The 17,611-nt window shown below is 41.8% G+C and overlaps 1 protein-coding gene and 2 long non-coding RNA genes across 5 annotated transcripts in view; 1 reads left to right on the forward strand and 2 right to left on the reverse strand.

The window, feature by feature from the left end:
- The window catches only part of LOC309373244, a 45,275-nt gene extending 29,424 nt beyond the window's left edge, over window positions 1-15,851 (reverse strand). The window contains exons 1-2 of the long non-coding RNA XR_014169895.1: window positions 15,205-15,851; window positions 13,780-15,109 (exon numbers count right to left, since the gene is read on the reverse strand). This is a non-coding gene — a long non-coding RNA (uncharacterized lncRNA). The remainder of the gene's footprint in view (window positions 1-13,779; window positions 15,110-15,204) is intronic.
- Window positions 924-3,568, reverse strand: LOC309373284. Its single transcript, XR_014169940.1, has 2 exons — window positions 3,270-3,568; window positions 924-1,272 (listed from the first exon to the last, which is right to left on the reverse strand). It is a non-coding gene; the product is annotated as an uncharacterized lncRNA (long non-coding RNA).
- On the forward strand, window positions 3,904-17,134 carry AAR2 (AAR2 splicing factor). Of its 3 annotated transcripts, none has more exons than XM_081917166.1 (4): window positions 3,904-4,055; window positions 5,819-6,595; window positions 8,594-8,823; window positions 15,858-17,134. In XM_081917166.1, exons 2-4 carry the CDS (start codon window positions 5,848-5,850, stop codon window positions 16,023-16,025), a joined length of 1,146 nt encoding a protein of 381 aa, XP_081773292.1. In that variant the 5' UTR covers window positions 3,904-4,055; window positions 5,819-5,847; the 3' UTR covers window positions 16,026-17,134. The 3 variants fall into 3 exon arrangements, with proteins under 3 accessions (XP_081773292.1, XP_081773290.1, XP_081773291.1); XM_081917164.1 differs by having other exon boundaries at window positions 3,917-4,048; window positions 5,807-6,595; XM_081917165.1 differs by lacking the exon at window positions 3,904-4,055 and adding an exon at window positions 4,073-4,316 and having other exon boundaries at window positions 5,807-6,595.
- The last annotated feature ends 477 nt before the right edge of the window (window positions 17,135-17,611 follow it).

A 17,611-nucleotide genomic window follows, 5' to 3' on the forward strand; every position in this document is an offset into this window, starting at 1 on the left:
AAATATAGAATTAACATCTTTTAGTAACCATATTTTCTTCGCTTTTTGGACTTCCTCTCATCTCTCGCTCCTGCGTTCCAAATTTATACAACTTTAACCAGCAATTTATCGCCTTGTTTCAATTCTTATTCTATAAATTTCCAATATTGTGTCCCTAACTTTGAATACTTTTGTCTAAGTCTTAAGTCCCTAATTTGGGCATGTTATTTATTCAAAATTTATCTTTCTCTTAAAAATTCACTCATTCTCATATTCTTTTCAACAAGCTTAATGGTGCAGTGTTATTTTCAGTCTCGCATCCATCTTAGCACTCAAACAATTTGCAATGTTTTTGTAAATCACCGTCTCGGATTTTGATGAAACTTGGTGCACACCCTTCCCTTATGGTTGAAAGAAACCCCCTTTAATTTTTCCCTCTATCACAGTTTTGATTTTATAGCACTTCAGAGTTTCATGAAATCTGTGTTTCTGTCCCTCTTGAGATCCTCGGCCTTGTATACGTTTTTTTTCTCCCCATAATCAATGATCAGATCTCTTTGAAATTTTACACAAAGCTCAATAACATGATGAGGATTTCAGGAAAAAATACACCAGCACTCAAAAGATTTCATAAATGTCTTTAAAAATGTATAAATGTAGTTTTTTGTTGGAAAACTAGAAAACCTTAATTTTCAGCATGTGGGCACGATGGAATCTAAAGTTTTGGTGAAAATTATTGCAAAAACATGCTCTTTCTCAACAAAGAATAAAATTTAATGGTCTCTTATGTCTTGTAACAAAATTTTACATTTTTTGGACATCATGGGGGGGGAAAATGGCTATTGGGTACAACTTTCCTACAATCCATAGCTGTAACAGAAAAAATTAATGAAACAAAGTTGTTCCTCTTAAAATCTAGAATAATATTGTTTATTACAGGTCCCTCCAAAGTATATTTCAACCATAAGGGAAGGGTGTACACCAAGTTTCATCAAAATCCAAGACGATGGGTGGCATAACCACGTTGAAATGACGTGGAATGACCCCTAAGATACCACCATGGGATTAGGGATCCAAACTGTACAGAGTTCTATTCATGTAGAGGAACCTGCTGTACACATGTAGGGTCCCTTGTCCAGACTTCGCACCAACCACATGGTGGTGAGATAAGTGGGTACACTCATGCTGGGGACAGGACCAGCAGGCATGGCTCCACTCCTCTTCCATGTATTTATTAATGAATGAATGAATGAATGAATGAATGAATGGGAAAGCTTGTGGAAAGGGCTTTAGCTAAAAGTGAGATGAAATGAAAAAAATTGTTTAATTTGCACACCACCTTTCTATATTACTATACACAAGGCAACTTACAAGCCAAAGAAACAACAAAATATACAGCAAAGATCACACACCTAATAACAATTTGAATCAATACAGAAAAGTCACAATAAAAACATAACTTTTAAATAAACAACTTATATCAAATAAAGAATTATCCAATAATGCATTAGAATAGTAAAAAGTAAAATTAAATACAGTGGTACCTCAGGTTACATATGCTTCAGGTTACATACGCTTCAGGTTACAGACTCCGCTAACCCAGAAATAATGCTTCAGGTTAAGAACTCTGCTTCAGGATAAGAACAAAAATCGGGCTCCAGCGGCGCGGTGGCAGCGGAAGGCCCCATTAGCTAAAGTGGTGCTTCAGGTTAAGAACAGTTTCAGGTTAAGAACGAACCTCCAGAACAGAGGGCCTTCTCGGTAGTGGCGCCCGCCCTGTGGAACGCCCTCCCATCAGATGTCAAAGAGATAAAGAATTACCTGACATTCAGAAAACATCTTAAGGCAGCCCTGTTCAGGGAAGTTTTTAATATGTAATGCTGTACTGTTTTTAACACTGATTGGGAGCCGCCCAGAGTGGCTGGGGAAACTCAGCCAGATGGGCGGGGTATAAATAATAAATTATTATTATTATTATTATTATTATTAAGTTCTTAACCCGAGGTACCACTGTATATTATATTTATTTAAAGAACAGTTTCAGGTTAAGAACGAACCTCCGGAACTAATTAAGTACTTAACCCGAGGTACCACTGTATAACCCACACCCTTAAAAATTGGGGGGGGGGAGAAAAAAAAACAAAAAACCCTGAATATAAACCACTCCATTCCTCCATTAGCTTTTCACGGTCAGAATTTGGGGGGGAAATGAGGCTTATATCCAGGCTGATATGGTAAATACAGTAAAGAATTACTAAACTATAATCAATAAAAATATCAGCAAGACACAATGCATAAAATACCACAAAAACATACAAATACCACAAAACATGAAAAACGATGAAAAAGGATTAAACTGAGAAACAAGGACTCACAACTTACGAAATTATTTTTTAAAAAATATCCCTGAACTCCTCTCTTCCCAGATGCTTCTGCTGTTCTCAAAGTCATGGTCTGGGAAAGGCTTCTAGGCCTGGAGGGTGGGGCAAGGCAGGTGGGAAAAGCCATTGCCTCATGGCCAGCAGTGTCTCTCCCTTAACTTTAATTAAAAGAAGCTTGCATATCAGGGCTGGGAAACAACCTTGCCCAAGTCCTTGGAAGGAAAACTTCTGAGCAGTCAACTGAGCTTTTATGAAGGGGGCAGAGGACCTTGCTTGGAGCCTAAAGTAAGAGTTCTCTATCACTTTAAAAGACTTCATGTTTTTATTGTTTTGGTGTTTGCTTCGCAGATGTATCTGGCCCTCTTAAAAACCTATAACTTCAAGACCTTATAGCAGGAGCAGGAAACCTGTGGCCCTTGAGAAAATTACAACATCCACCATAGCACAACAGTACTCTTCCTTCCTACTGTTTCCAGCTGCTGGTATTTTACTTTTTTATTATTATTCAGAAGCACACTGCTTGCAACAGTGGAGGCAGAACGTAGCCATTAGGGTTAGTAGTCACCAATAGCCTTCATGAATTCTTGTTTAAAATAAGGTTACCAGATTTTTTTCAATGAATCTGGGGACAATTTTCAACTTCAGTAGGAATGATAGAATTTTGTATGGGGACTGCTTTGTAAATCCAGGGACATCTGGTAACCTTAGTTTAAAACCTTCGAACTGGTGTCAGATAGATATGGTTTCACACTAGAAAAACCCTAAGATCTTCCAACCAGAGCCAGGTGCAAAAAACAATAATTTGAATTAAACAAGGCGCCTCTGACCGAGCACAATCTGGACCTAGGAAAGGGGTTCCAGGACCAGAACTGAACAAGGCGCAAAGCCATTTCACACAAGAGACCATACCTGGTTATCCCATGCTTTCTAAACCCCAGCTGCCTAAACTGATGGGAGGACGTTGCTATTCTAAAACCACCGGGGAATCAGAAACGCTTTGTTGCTCTAGTCCATGGCGAATAACCCAGAGATCGGCCAGTAGATCCCTTATGCTCTGTTTGACTGATTATCTTCTCTCGCGGAAACCGTCCTCTCCGCCCGCAGGTGTGCAGGGACACCTCATCGCAGCGCCGGAGAAACCTGCACAGGAGCCACCGCGTTTTCTTTGGTGCAGCTGCTGGCACAGTGCCGAGCCTCTCGGTACGGAGAAAGGACGGAGGATTAAACATCCGCAATCCCGCCAACTTTCCAAGCAAGCAAGCAAGCAAACACGTCGCGCCGCCGCCTCTTACCCAACCTGTCTCTCAACCGGCAAAGGCTGGGAAATATTATTGGGATGAAAGTGGGAGCGGGAGACGTGAGGGAGTCCAAAGAAGCTATGAAACTATGTTAAGACATATGCGATATTGTTTATTTTTGTGTATTGTATTAAAAAAAATGCCAATAAATATTATAAAAAGGCTACTTTTCAGCATCCAGAGCGGAACGTCTTGAGGCGCTGCCGCGGGACCTACCCGGACTGCTTTTTGAGAGGGACCGGACGTCGTTCGCTTTCCCCTGTCTCTAGGGTCGCCGGATATCCAACGCCGTTGCCGGAAGTTGCCGACAAGTGTTTCCAGGGGCTTGCTGGGGCGAGAGTTCCTCGAGTTTGGCGGCTGCGCTTCCCTTCCTCGGGGCGCGGAAGGGAGGTGAGAAGTGGGCGAAGGCTGCGTCGGGCGGGCGTGACATCCCCTGCCCCTCGCCTTTCCCTCTTCGCGGCCACACGGTGGGCCCGGGCTAAACTTCCCCAGTATCTTCCCTTGAGGCTGCTCTTCTCTGTTTCCTCCCACCCGGGCAGGGCCTCTGCTCTCACTTGAACAGAGCTGCGCGAGGAGTCTAGAAGCCCGCGGGTGCAGCAATAAAGGCAATAAAGCGTCACCTGTGGAACTTGTGCTCCTTGGGCAGCCGGAGTTCAAGGTACAGGAGTTGCGGTCGGAGAGAAGGGTCATAGAAGTGAATTGAGAGACATGATCTGGAAAGGACCACGAGGGCCATCTAGTCCAACCCTTTGTAACGCAGGGATCTTTTCCCCAACGTGGGGCGTGAGCCCACGACTCTGAGATGGAGAGTCTCATGCGACTAAATTCCTGTTGCCAGAAACTCTTCTACCACTATTCCTTTTCATTCCTCTTTTCCCCCCCTTGTTGGCCGCAGAGCCAAGTACAGTGGTACCTCGGGTTACAGACGCTTCAGGTTACAGACTCTGCTAACCCAGAAATAGTACCTCGGGTTAAGAACTTTGCTTCAGGATGAGAACAGAAATTGGGCCGCAGCAGCAGCCGGAGGCCCCATTAGCTAAAGTGGTACCTCAGGTTAAGAGCAGTTTCAGGTTAAGAATGGACCTCCAGAACGAATTAAGTTCTTAACCCAAGGTACCACTGTATGTAGTTCTGGAGCATGTGCTTTGCATGCGGAAGGTCCCATGTTCAACTCATAGCATCTCCCCACGTAGAGCTGGGAGAGGCTCCTGCTGCCTGTGTGAATGTCATGGACTGGCTGGATGCATGGGAGTGGTGCGAGGCACTAGCTGAGGAATCCCCCAAGGAACCCTAGGGGAAGAAGACTCAGAGTTAGGGTGGTGGCGGAGTGGTCAGAGGTAGATGCCTGGGAGGTGGTGGTGTCAGAAGCAGAAGAGGTAACGGTTTAGTGAGCAGGAAGAGGCTGTGGCAGAGACTGAAGCAGATGCTAGAGAGGAGGTTGGCTAAGAGGCAGAGTTGAGGCAGGCTGCTGAAGAATCCAGGGAGTAGCCCCCTCCCGCTGTGACCACCCCAGCCCCCACCTCCAGACTCAGAAAAAACACACACAGGAGAAAAGGAAAAGAGCAAAGAACAGAGCAGAGATTGATTGTGGGCTGATGCTTGGGAAAGACCCTGGAGAGAAGGAGGTTTAGAAAGCAGGGGAAAAGTGAGGACCTTCAGTCCTTGCAATTGCCTCATTGGAGCAAGACCTACTGGGAAAAGTTGCTGGGATCACTAGACCTGTGCTTTTTTGGTTTCGTGAATAATGAGTTAACTTCACTGTGTTTTTTATTGGTGACCTATGCCTGACACAGTCTCCTTGCAGTACTTAGGTACTGAGGTAGCTGGACCAATGGTCTGGCTCATTATAATGCAGCTTCCTAGTTTCTCTTCAAGCCTACAGTAGTCAGAAAGCCTGCACACATAAAGTTTTTTAAATCCTATTTACTTTGGGACTTGAATCTTGTTTCCTGATGGAGCTAGTTGTGACTTCTATCCCATGGACAGTGAAGATAAATTCAGTTGGGAAATTATTTTGCCTGGCTTCTATAGAATGAGTCAGGAATGTGGCCCATCAAGCTTGCCACTGATTAGTCTAGCAAGAGCCTAGTCATATATGTATCATGCTTGTAAAGTGTATTCAGATGAGATTTGTTTGCTCTCTTCTAGATTTCTCATAAGGTTGTAGTGTGACCAAGGGAGAAGCAGAAATGCAGATAGATCAAGACCTGGCAAAGCGGCTCTTTTTTGAGGGCGCTACAGTCATCATTTTGAATGTGCCAGAAGGAACAGAGTTTGGCATTGACTACAACACTTGGCAAGTGGGCCCCAAGTTCCGTGGAGTCAAGATGATACCCCCTGGAATTCATTTCCTTCACTACAGCTCTGTTGATAAGAACAATCGCAAAGAGAGTGGCCCTCGCACCGGCTTCTTCATGAACTTGCAGCCGCGTGATCTGCGAGTGCTACACTGGGACCCTGTCAGGGAAGAAGTAGACCTTACCCCAGCTTCTGAAAATGAGACTGAAGCAATGAGGACTAACCTCCAGGAGATGGACCAATTTCTGGGTCCTTACCCATATGACACTCTTAAAAAATGGATTTCCCTCACTAATTTCATTAATGAATTTGTGATGCAAAAACTACAGCCAGAAAGCGGACAGATATGTGCCTTTTCAGAAGTGCTTCCTATTTTGCCTGGGAGGTTTACTAAAGATCGAGTTGAACAGAACCTGCCCCGGTATGACACAGAGTGCAAAAGCTATGCAGAGGGGTTAGCCCGGCTGCCCAAAATGCAGCTGAAAGCTGGCACTGAGATCAGGTTTACAGAAATACCTAAGCAAATGTACCCTGAAGGTGCTACCCCTGAAGAAGTTACTAGGCATAGCATGGACCTTAGCTATGCCCTGGAGACGGTGATCAGTAAACAGTATGCCAGCAATTCCCAGGATGTGCTTGGTGAGTTAACCTGCTTTTACAGAAATTGCTTTTCTTGTTGTTATCAAAGTATCTCTTGGGTGCCATTTGCATGCCAAAATGTGTCTGGAAACAAAATTTCTGAACCGTAATGCATACTTCCGTTTTTAAGGGGTATGCAGGGCTTTTTTCAGTGCTTGCATCTGTCATCAGTGTAACAGTTCAGTTCCACTCATGAATGCTTCTATGCTGTTCAGAAGTAAACCGAAAAGTAGCCTTTTGTGATAACAAATCTGACTTCACTTATAATATTTATATCTGGTTAAGTGATAAATTTGGGTAGGGTGCAGACTCCCTCACCCGCTTCTCACTAAACAACCATGGACAGTAGGTTAATTGAGAAACCAAAAACTTCTCATGTGTGATATTGGTGACCTCTAGTGGTAAAGCTAAGGTTCTGCTTTGATAGATTTCAGAAGTAAGGCATTTGTTATTTAATTACTTATTAGAGACAATTGGCTGCTGTCTCTCAGTAGTGGTACCTTAATTATCAGCTCTCACCCTTGGAAACAAAGGAAAGCTGTGGAAATGTGCTACCCTAGGGAGCATGTTCTAGAATAAATCCTATAGATACATGGGGAGAGAACCATGAAATCAAGCTGGGATGACAGTAGACTTCTCAAGATTAGTTTAGTAATTATAATAAAATCCTCTGTTTATATCTAATTTTCACAGAATATAACATTTGGTATTGAAACTATCCACAGGAAAGCAATTTAGCCACTTCTGCAAATAATTAAGATTTTCATGCATTGCAAGGTTTAAGTTTTTCCTTCATTACTGATTTATCTGCATTACATGTTGGCATCTACAAATCCACTTGCACAGCTTAAGTGCCCCAGACCCCTTAGTGATAAAAATGACCACAGTTCCTGACGTCTCAAAGCTAAGAAGCCCCTTCTGCTCTTTCTTAACTTCTCCATCCATCTCAGCAGAAGTGGGAGAAATCCCTGTCCCTCAAGCATTCTGCACATGCTGGAGGCCTTAGAGAGGGAAGGGGTTGGGTACAAACAGCAGCTAAGCAATATTTGTGGACCTCTGTTTACTGTAAATGCTGGAACTCATTCTGAACCCTGGACCAGTAATTGCCAATAATAGAAATTATGCAGAGCATTGGAGTATAAGTATGCAAGCCATTAAGCTGCATAGAAACTTAATCAGGCAATGTTGTTACATGAGGAAGGGCAGGTAAACAGTGATGGCTAATCTTTTTGCCAAATGTGGCTCATGTCTAATCCAAACCATGAGAGAACTCTGCTCTAGTGCCTAGTTCAGTAGCTATACAGCCCCCTGTACCTTAATGTGGTTTTATCACAAGCTTTCTCTGACAGGGAGGAGGCAGGCAGAATACCACTGTGGAGCTTACCTTGTGGGCATGCCAAATATATAGCCTTCTTTTTCTTTGAAGTTCTAGGCATGCACCCAAAGCAGGTTTATGGAGGCCCTAGTGGGCCACCTTACATTGCTGTTGGGCTGTGTTCACAAGTTATGCAGATCTGCTTTATATTATAGCCAAGGCTTTCATGTAAAGATCTTAATTAGAGAGGCTCTAATGCCCTTGCTGTTGGGTGGCTGGCTGTAGAGAGAGGAACTTCATGGTGGTGGTATTCCGGTTGTGAAATGCTCTTTTCAGAGATATTTGCTGGCACCTACCTTATTGTCCTTTTGATGCCTGAAAAAAAAAAGTATTTCCTGGTATTTTTAGACACCATTTCAACCCTGCTGACTCCTTCATGCTGCTTTTACGATATTGTGGCTTTTAGTTTATTATGGTTTTTTTTTTGTATTTACTTTTTAACTGTATTATTGTGTTTGTAAATTTTCCTTGAAGTATGAATGGTGTTATAAAAATAGTTAAATAAATAATAAAAGCAGTGTACCCTTTTGTTATGCTACCAGAATCGAAGCTAAACAAACACCTTCTTGTTTTCTTTCTTTCTTTCTTTTTTTTTTTTTTTGGTGTGTGTGTGACCTTTTCAGGGGAGCTGCAGTTTGCCTTCATCTGCTTCTTGATTGGGAATGTATATGATGCCTTTGAGCACTGGAAGAAACTCCTGAATCTCTTATGCAGGTCAGAGGATGCCATAGTGAAGCATCAGGCCCTGTTCGTTAACCTCATTTCGGTCCTGTACTATCAGCTCAGTGAAATCCCAGCAGACTTCTTTGTGGACATTGTTTCCCAGGACAACTTTTTAACCAACACCTTGCAGGTAAGGGAGCTGGTTTTGGTACTGTAGAGGTTGGGAAGCAGTAGTGGGGTGAATTTCCCCAAGAACTGCATGCATGTGCAAAATGCAGCATCATAATGACAGGCAGTTCTCACAATGTGAAATTGAATGGTTTTTGTTTGAATGTTCATACCATTTAAAATTTAAAAAAGTAAGAAAGCTCCCCAGCTAATCAAACTAAAATCCAGTTTTTGTCTTGAAACGAAACTACTATGGCAAGCTATCATGAGGTTTGCCTCCCCATACTGAAAACTTATGTTACAATCCTTTCTCTTCCCATAATGTGCTGTTAAAATGTCCAATGTAACATTGTTACATATATTTTTCTGACCCTGTTCCTTTTCTTTAAATAATGAAAATTTTATTTTATTTTGAAATGGAGTTAAAAATACTGGCCACAGAACATGCATACACTCTCAAAACTCAATTTTTATTGTTGTATTTATATACTACTTTATATGTGAATCTTACAAAAAGTTTCACAAAAAACATTGCAGCAGTAAGCATAATTTAGGGAGGGAACCAGACAGAGGGCCTTCTCAGTAGTGGCGCCTGCCCTGTGGAATGCCCTCCCGTCAGATGTCAAGGAAATTAACAACTATCTGACTTTTAGAAGATATCTGAAGGCAGCCCTGTTTAGGGAAGCTTTTAATGTTTGAAGTTTTATTCTGTTTTAAATGTTCTGTTGAAAGCCGCCCAGAGTGTCTGAGGAAACCCAGCCAGATGGGAGGGGTAGAAATAATAATAAATTATCATAATCATCATTTTTTTAAAAAGAGACTTAAAACAAAAGAGAGGAAAAAACTGCTTGTTTAGAGTGAACATCAGGGCAAGATGGTTTTTCCAAAAGCTGTATGTTAGCAGCTGGGAGAGAGAGGGGCCACCCCTGAGAGCTAGGTGGTAGCAGGTCACCAGGCTGTTTCTCTGGTGTTATCTGAGAAGTTTGGAGGACTTCCACATAGGAAGGATTTTGCTGAGTAAGTTTGTATATAAGCATAGTCTCTAGATTTTAATTATCCCAGAGTGGCTGGGGCACAATTGTTGTTGTTATCCTAGCTGTATACAATTGCTTAAGAAAGTCTTTGTGCTGGAATCTATGGTAGTTCATTCAAAATGATGATGGAGGATAGATTTCGGAGATAGCTGTGGTTTAGTGTGCGGTAATCAGCAACCATGTCCCAAAACTCCTGCACTGTTGGGCGTTTCCACTAAAGGTGAAAGCATTAAGCAATGCGAGTCATCCCTTCCAACAATGCTGACTTATGTTTGAATAGAAAGCCTTACAGGGATAATATATCACTTACTGAGAACTTTTTCTTCATCTTTCTTTATATTGGTATTAATTGCTAAATTTGCAAAAGGGCTGCAGAATCTCCTGAAGAGATGTAGGGTCTTGTTGCTTAAGTAGACCCTGTTCTGCTCTTGCATACCCCACTCTGTGTTGAATTCTACCCAATCACTGTCAATCACTTTCTTCCAAAGAAAGTGTCTCTCCCATGGCCATGCATAGGATAGATTGGCCTTTGGATGATGTTATAAGTAGATGAAGTCATCTCTCTAGCCAAAGATGTAGTAGCTTCTGTGGTTGATTCAAACAAAGTGAGTGGGTACTTGTTTGGTGAATTTGACTGAGAAAGTGATGTAATTGTACAGATACAGAAACTGTATGGTTGATTCAGGGTTCCTTTTCGAGATATTTACATAAGAGAGAGATTTTCCTTTTTTCAATAGATCAAACTAAATTTTTGCTGCTATCCCAGAATTAAAGCCACAGATTATGAATGATACAATACTGAAATTAGTGGAGACCTAGAATCATAGTATTGTAGAGTTGGAAGGGACTCTGAGGGTTATCTAGTCAACCCCCCTGCAATGAAGGAACAGCAGCTAAAGAATTCCTGACAGATGGACATCGAACCTCTGCTTATAAACCACCAAGGAAGGAGAGTCCACCACCTCTTGTGTGAGTCTGTTCCGCTGTCAAACAACTCTTAATGTTAGAAAATTCTTACTGATGTTTAGCTGGAATCTCCTTTCTTGTAACTTGAATCCATTGGTTTGGATCCTAGCCTCTGCTCCATCCTCCAAGTATATTTGAAGATGCTACAGCTCCTCCCTGTCTGAACTGTTCCTTCTTTAGTAGGTTGTACCCCACAATTTCTACCTTCCAGTCATGAGTCACACCCCACCAAGTTTCAGTAATGCATATTAGGTTATATTTGCCATCCTGCATTAAGAGCTCAAGTTCTTCTTGTTTTCCCATACTCTGTACATTCGTATTGCTCACGAAGTGGTGATTTTCCCAGCTACTTTGAATATAATGCAAAGGAACAATCTAACCCTAAGAAAGAAAGAAAACTCCATGCCTAAGGCATCCATTTCAGGTGCCTGTCTAGCCTTTGCCTGAGCATCTCCAGTGAAGGAGATACCACAGCTTTCTCTGATTTCTGCCTTTCGCCTTTCTGGCTTTGTCCTGGCAGACTCCTTTTAGACTTTGTTCTGGCAAATTTACCCAGAACAGAAATAAAATAAAGCAAGATGGGCTATGCGAGTGAGTGCTGCATTTGTTCCAGAGGACCAGGATGCCAAAGTACATGCACAATTCCTCTCTATGTGATCATAGAAGGGTGGCAGTCACCCTTCCCATCTATCAGCATCCCTCCATGTCTCAACCATTGCTACTGCAGAAGGCTTGTAGGCATTCGGGATCAGCTTTTTGTGCAGGGGAGGAGGCGCTGCTGTAGCAAAGAGAGCTGAAAGCCTACATCTGTGCATGAAAGATTGAGCATGGCCTCTTGGATCCCGGCCATAGAATTTAGCTGTTGTGTGTCATTCATTCTGGAGGACTGACAACACTCTTGTCAACAAATTGAAATTCAATCAGGCTGTATAATAATGATAATTGTTTCTTTCCAGCTTTGAAGCCGAACAGAAGCAGTACATTTTTTTAAAAAAAAACACGAGGCAGCTGGAGGAAGCATCTCCTAGTTGCTTTATGATAGTTGTAAACAAGAGTTGTTGACAGCAGGTGGCAGTTCCCGATATTCAAGTAACCCATTAGCTAATTTGTGTATATGTTTGTCTGCAAGACCTAAGAAAATCACATTGTGCTGCTGCTTCCTGATGAAAGCTTGCTTTGAGGGCCCTCAGGGAGGCTAACCTTGCAGAAGACAGTTTGAGTTTTCATGTCATCATTTTTCTATCTATGTCTAGAACATTTCTAGTTCTGTGTCTAGAACATACCTCTGCATTGGACATCAGAGGTGCTATTCAACTAAGCTGACTCATTATAATGAATGAGCATGGCTAAGTTAAGTCAATTTATTCAATGAGTCTTCTGTGAGTAAAATGTAGCTCAATACCACCCTAAGGCTTCAGATCCTTGCCCAGCTATAAAGCTCCCTGGGTCACCCTGGTCATTCACCATTTCTTGGCCTAACATATGTTGCAGGAGTATTGTCTGAATATGATGGATAACTCTGAAATCACCAGGGAAAGGTATATAGGCAATAAAATTCCAAGGTGGGAAGGATTTCTGTGTGCTTATTTGCAAGCAAGAAGTGTGACGCTGTTCTTGTACTGTTTTGTATGCACATTGTTCCCACACAACTAGCGAGGCTTTAATTTACTTCCTCCTCCTTATGGGGACATATGTACAATTTTACTTTGACTGCAATGTCAGATACAGGAATTATTTGTAGAGCATTCCCATGACTTAGAACGCAGCTGTGCAATATGCATTTACTCATTTATCTCAGGCTTTCAGTGCTCACTGATGGTTGGGAGGTGTTACATTCATAAATGTTAATAGCAAATTTTTCTCAAACTGAATTCTGGCAGAACCATTTCCTTATTTTAGTGACATGTATGCTGTGCTTCCCTCTTACCACTTTTATGGCTGGCCCAAACATAGAGCTTTCTGGATGTCAGAGAACTTGTTGAAAGCATGAATGTCAAGTAACAATGTCAGGTTTTGTGTCTTTTCACCTTGTTAGGCAAGCGTTTTCCACCCTTGTTATTATAACTGGGAAATAGATCATCTTGTACCTCTGAGCTTTAGGTGCAGCATTCTTCTTAATAATAGTGCTTTAGTTTGGGCTGAAATTAGAAATTCTGGCCAAAGAAGGTAATGCCAGTTGAGACTGAATACTGTGTTACTAAACTGGAAATGCATTAACATTGTCTTTAAAAAAAATGGAAATGCATTAATATTGGCTTTTTTAAAAAAGAAATTCTTACATGAACGACAGATAAAGAAAATAAAGACTTTATGTCTTGTGTGAGGCCATATAAATTAGAATGGCAAGAGAGGGGAAGATAAGCACTTGAGGCACTGTGGGGTTCTTTGTGCGGGACAGAATCTGTTTAGCTTGTGGAAGAGAAGCATGTCAAATAGGGCCTTTGAACATTGGAATCTGGAACCGTCTTAAGTGTTTTTAAACATGTCTCCACAGTCATGTGGGCTAGAAATTTTGATTTATTTTAGATAGATGATAGATAGATAAGTAGTCAGATTCTGTGTCACAAGCCAAACCCTTCTTCACATGCAAAAAATAACCTGTTCGCGCTGCCTAGCAGACAGAAAGATTATTGCTCAATCATTAAATGAGCTGAACTAAGTAGCAGCAGGTTGCTTTGTTTCTCCTTCTCAAGAGGCCACAAGGCAACTTGATTCCTGCCCAGCATAGCGCATAAAAGGGGGAGGGGCTCATTTAAATACCTGCTACCTCACGAAGTGCAAGTAGATAAATAGGTACCGCTCCGGCGAGAAGGTAAATGGCATTTCTGTGCGCTGCTCTGGTTTGCCAGAAGCCACTTAGTCATGGTGGCCACATGACCCGGAAGCTGTACGCTGGCTCCCTCGGCCAGTAAAGTGAGATGAGTGCCGTAATCCCAGAGTTGTCTGCGACTGGATCTAACGGTCAGGGGTCCCCTTACCTTTACCTCCTAAACCAGGTGCAGCTGTGTGGATGGCTTGAACACTGGCCCAAAGCTCTCTCGCCTCTGCTCTCCAACTCCCTTTTTCTTGCCATCTAGCCTGATGAAGACTTCTGGGGAACTCAAAGCTATTTTGTAACATTTTGTAACATATTGGTTGGCCTTGCAACGGCATTGCTTTAAGGTAGATTTTTTTTATTACCTTTTTTCTTATGGGACCACCTTTTAATATTTGCTAAGCTTTTGGTATCCCAGCAGTACCTGGCTGATTTTTTTCAAAATGCAGTGACTGGACACTTCATTTTTCATGCGGATGTTACCGTGCTGGTGAAGGGAGTAAAACAAAACAAAAATAAGGGTTTTCGTTTTCTAATGCCTGGATTACTTTGTAATTAGTTTAGCAGGAGAAGGCACTTCACACTATGACAAACAAGGTGCGAAATGACACAAAGCAATGAACCACACCTTGATCTTTTTGTGCTTTTCCCTGCTGTCTGTAGGTCTTTTTTAATTTTAAAAAGCAGCAACAACAGCACAAGCTTTCCTCCTGCATTACAAAGTTTCTCCTTTGCGTGTTCCTGCAATGGAAATGTCTTTGCTTTTGGCTATCAGTCGGTTGCCTTGGAAATGAATTATGTGTAACAAATTTAGCACAGAGGCAGAAGAGATGAGCTTAGCGATGAGATTTCTAATCGAACACACATGTGATGGGTCAAAAGTAACAGGAAATATCCCCTTGTGTGTGAAAAGTTAAGAGATTTAAATTTGAGAGAGCGTGGCCCTTTCAAAATGATGGTTAATTCTAAGGCTCAAGTTATTCATAAATAGAATGAATCATATTACCTGATTATAAAACCTTTTGAATACTTTTATTTTAAAAGAAAATGGTCTCACCCAGATAATTTGGAAGTAACGGTTACTTTCTTAAAAATCGTGGGCAGCAGGTGTTAGAGGCATTCCTCCTCCTGTTTTCCACAACAGGGAAGCTCAGTTGGAGGCTCTTAATCTCAGGGTTGTGGCATCCAGCCCCATTCTGGGCAAAAGATTCCTGCATTGCAGGGGGTTGGACTAGATGACCCTTGTCCCATCCAACTGTACAATTCCATGATTCTATGAATGTGGCTTTTAAGATTGTGCCTGTTGCATATGGGCAACCTCATAGTTGCCTACTTGGCATAGGTGACACAAGGGAGACGGATCAGGGTGGCAGAGGAGGGATGGATTGCTCTATCACGTTTCCAGCCTACTTGATTTCCTTCTTCCCATGGAGGAAGGGTCTAGCTCAGACCCACCTGCACATTCACACCCTTTTGATAGAAAGTAGAGTTTGCTTTTGCTTTTTAAAAAACTAATCTGCACTTCCATGCTGGCCATGGAGAGGGCCAATATGAAATAACATTACTTACCTTGTAGCAGCCTAACAACGTTTGTGGGCTTCTTTACAAGGCTGCATGTCTGCACGATCTAAAGCGTTTCCCCCTTCAGAAATGTTTTCATATACAGATTTTTGGAGGCTTAATTGATCACCAGTAAATTGGGTAAATCTGAAATGATTAATGGACTAAGGTTTCTCGTATCCTGTAACAGTTCCCATTTATCCAGGAATTGCTATAATTGACATGGTTTGAGATCTTTTTTTCTGTACAAGAATGTCAGAATTCTGTTTCTTCTCAACATCCAAAACAGAGTATTATGGATAACTGAGCATGGCTTGACTTCATTGCTTCTCTAAGTCACAACTCTAAACCTTTCAAGTGAATTGTGCTTAGGTTTGTATCAGGTTTTTGTGTGTGCCTCTGTGATGCAGGAGCATATTAGGTTGGGATTTGATCTTTGACATTTTTTTCCTTAAAATTATTATTATATTATTAGTATTATATGTATGTAGTCCAGTCAGGTTTCTCCTCTCTCTGTGCCCAATGGTGTTTTACTGAGAGTAGGCCCATTGAAATTAATGGACCCTAGTTAGTCATGTTCATTAACTTTGGTGAGTCTACTCTGGGTAGGGCTAGCATTGGATACAACCCAGTATGTCTTCTATACTATTCTACTAACGGACTGTACTGCGTTTTTTCTAGGTCTTCTTCTCCTATACCTGCAGCCCAACTGTTGACAGGACTCTGAGAAAGAAGGCAGAGAGGTTTAAAGTCCACCTAACCAAGAAGTTCAAGTGGGACTTTGAGGCTGAACCAGAAGACGATGCCCCCGTAGTAGTTGAGCTTCCAGAAGGGGCACTTGTGGACTGAATGGCAATTTCCCTTTTCCTGTTTTGTTTTTAAAGCAGTATTTTGAACTGTTGTACCATACTTGATTCTGTGTTCTACACTTCTATTTTCTCCTCCCTTCACGGAGGCAGAACTGTGAAATCCAGAAAGTCTACCAACTTCCTTCCTGCTGGAAATAAAAATTCTGGGAGATACAGACTAGATTACGTCTAGATTCTATGCCGGATTGAATCATTTTGACCTCCAACGCTTGCTGTGACTCAGTTCTTTTGTCACTAACTATCTCGTACTCTTACCTGGAAGTAAGCTCCATTGAATACAATAGAGTGTACTTCTTTGTTAACATGTGCAGGATTGCACTGTTTGATTGTTGATGAACACACTTTCCTTTGTTGAAGAACCACATGTGACATAGTGGTATTTAAGTCTTGACTTGTTTATTCTTTAGTTCCATGCTGCTTTAGTTCCATAACTGGTAAGCCAGATGGCCGTGTTCAGGAGACTTTGTGCATCATCATCTAATACATGCCACAACTGAACAATGCTGAGCAGAGATATTTCGTAAACACTGCAAATGGAGTTAGCCTACACAACTTGGGTTGTCATTCATTGTAAATCTCCACGCTTTTGCTTTTACTGTGGCGTTACTAGAATTATTCCTATCGTTCTTCTTCATTCCATCACTTTTATACTCTGTCCCTACCTTTCTTTAGCCTGCCGGAGGATTTCCTTACCACTTTCCAGAGCAATAGAAGTGTCCAGGGGGAGCAAATGTGAAATGAAAGAGAAATTTCATATTTAATCAATGGCACTTTCCTATCTGAGCCTTTACTAAAAAGCTCCATGGAATGTTCTTATTTCTTTTTACTTACGTCCTCTCTCAGGACAGACAAGCACTTCCTGTTGTTACTTCAGAGCAATGAAAATGCTATAAAACAGCCTGCAGCAAGCATGCTGCCTGTTATCTTTCAATGCTTTCTCTGAGGTGCAGGGATGTTGGTACATTTTTCAAATAAGAATCCCTACTGTGTCAGGCTCCGTCAAGAGTTGGTGTGTGTATCTGACAAGATAACCTGTGTGTTAGCGTTCAGCACACAATAAATGTTCCTGCATTAGGTATTTCTACAAAATGTCCCTAAAGTCTTCTCTGTGTGAAATATTTTAGCAAAGGTGTGCTCTGGGTGGTTGCTGACATGGCTGCAATGGCGATGAAATGTTCTTTATCTTGCTTACCACCTTGTCTGTTTCATACCCAAGTGTAGCTAGTTTTCAAGTGCTATGCTTTAGTATTAATATAAGTTAACATTCATGGTTTGCAAAGCCCTGAGTTTCTGTCCCTTCATATGTATAAAAGTAGTCACAGAAATCGGATATAAGAAGGCAAGTCTAACTTAATCCAGGATGACTCACCTCTATAATTACACATAACAGCCTTGTTCAGATGTAAACCTGAGGCTTAGATTTTAAGCCATAATTTCTCATTAAATACCCATGACTGCTCACCTACTCTCCTGCACGGCTGGGCGGAAAAGCTTTACCTAGCTCCACCACTGTTGGGTGGGTTTTGTCATCTGGGGTGGCATGTAACACCCCAACTATAATTTGTT

This window comes from Podarcis melisellensis (genome assembly GCF_964234715.1).
Source record: "Podarcis melisellensis genome assembly, chromosome: 6".
Lineage (NCBI taxonomy): Eukaryota > Metazoa > Chordata > Lepidosauria > Squamata > Lacertidae > Podarcis > Podarcis melisellensis.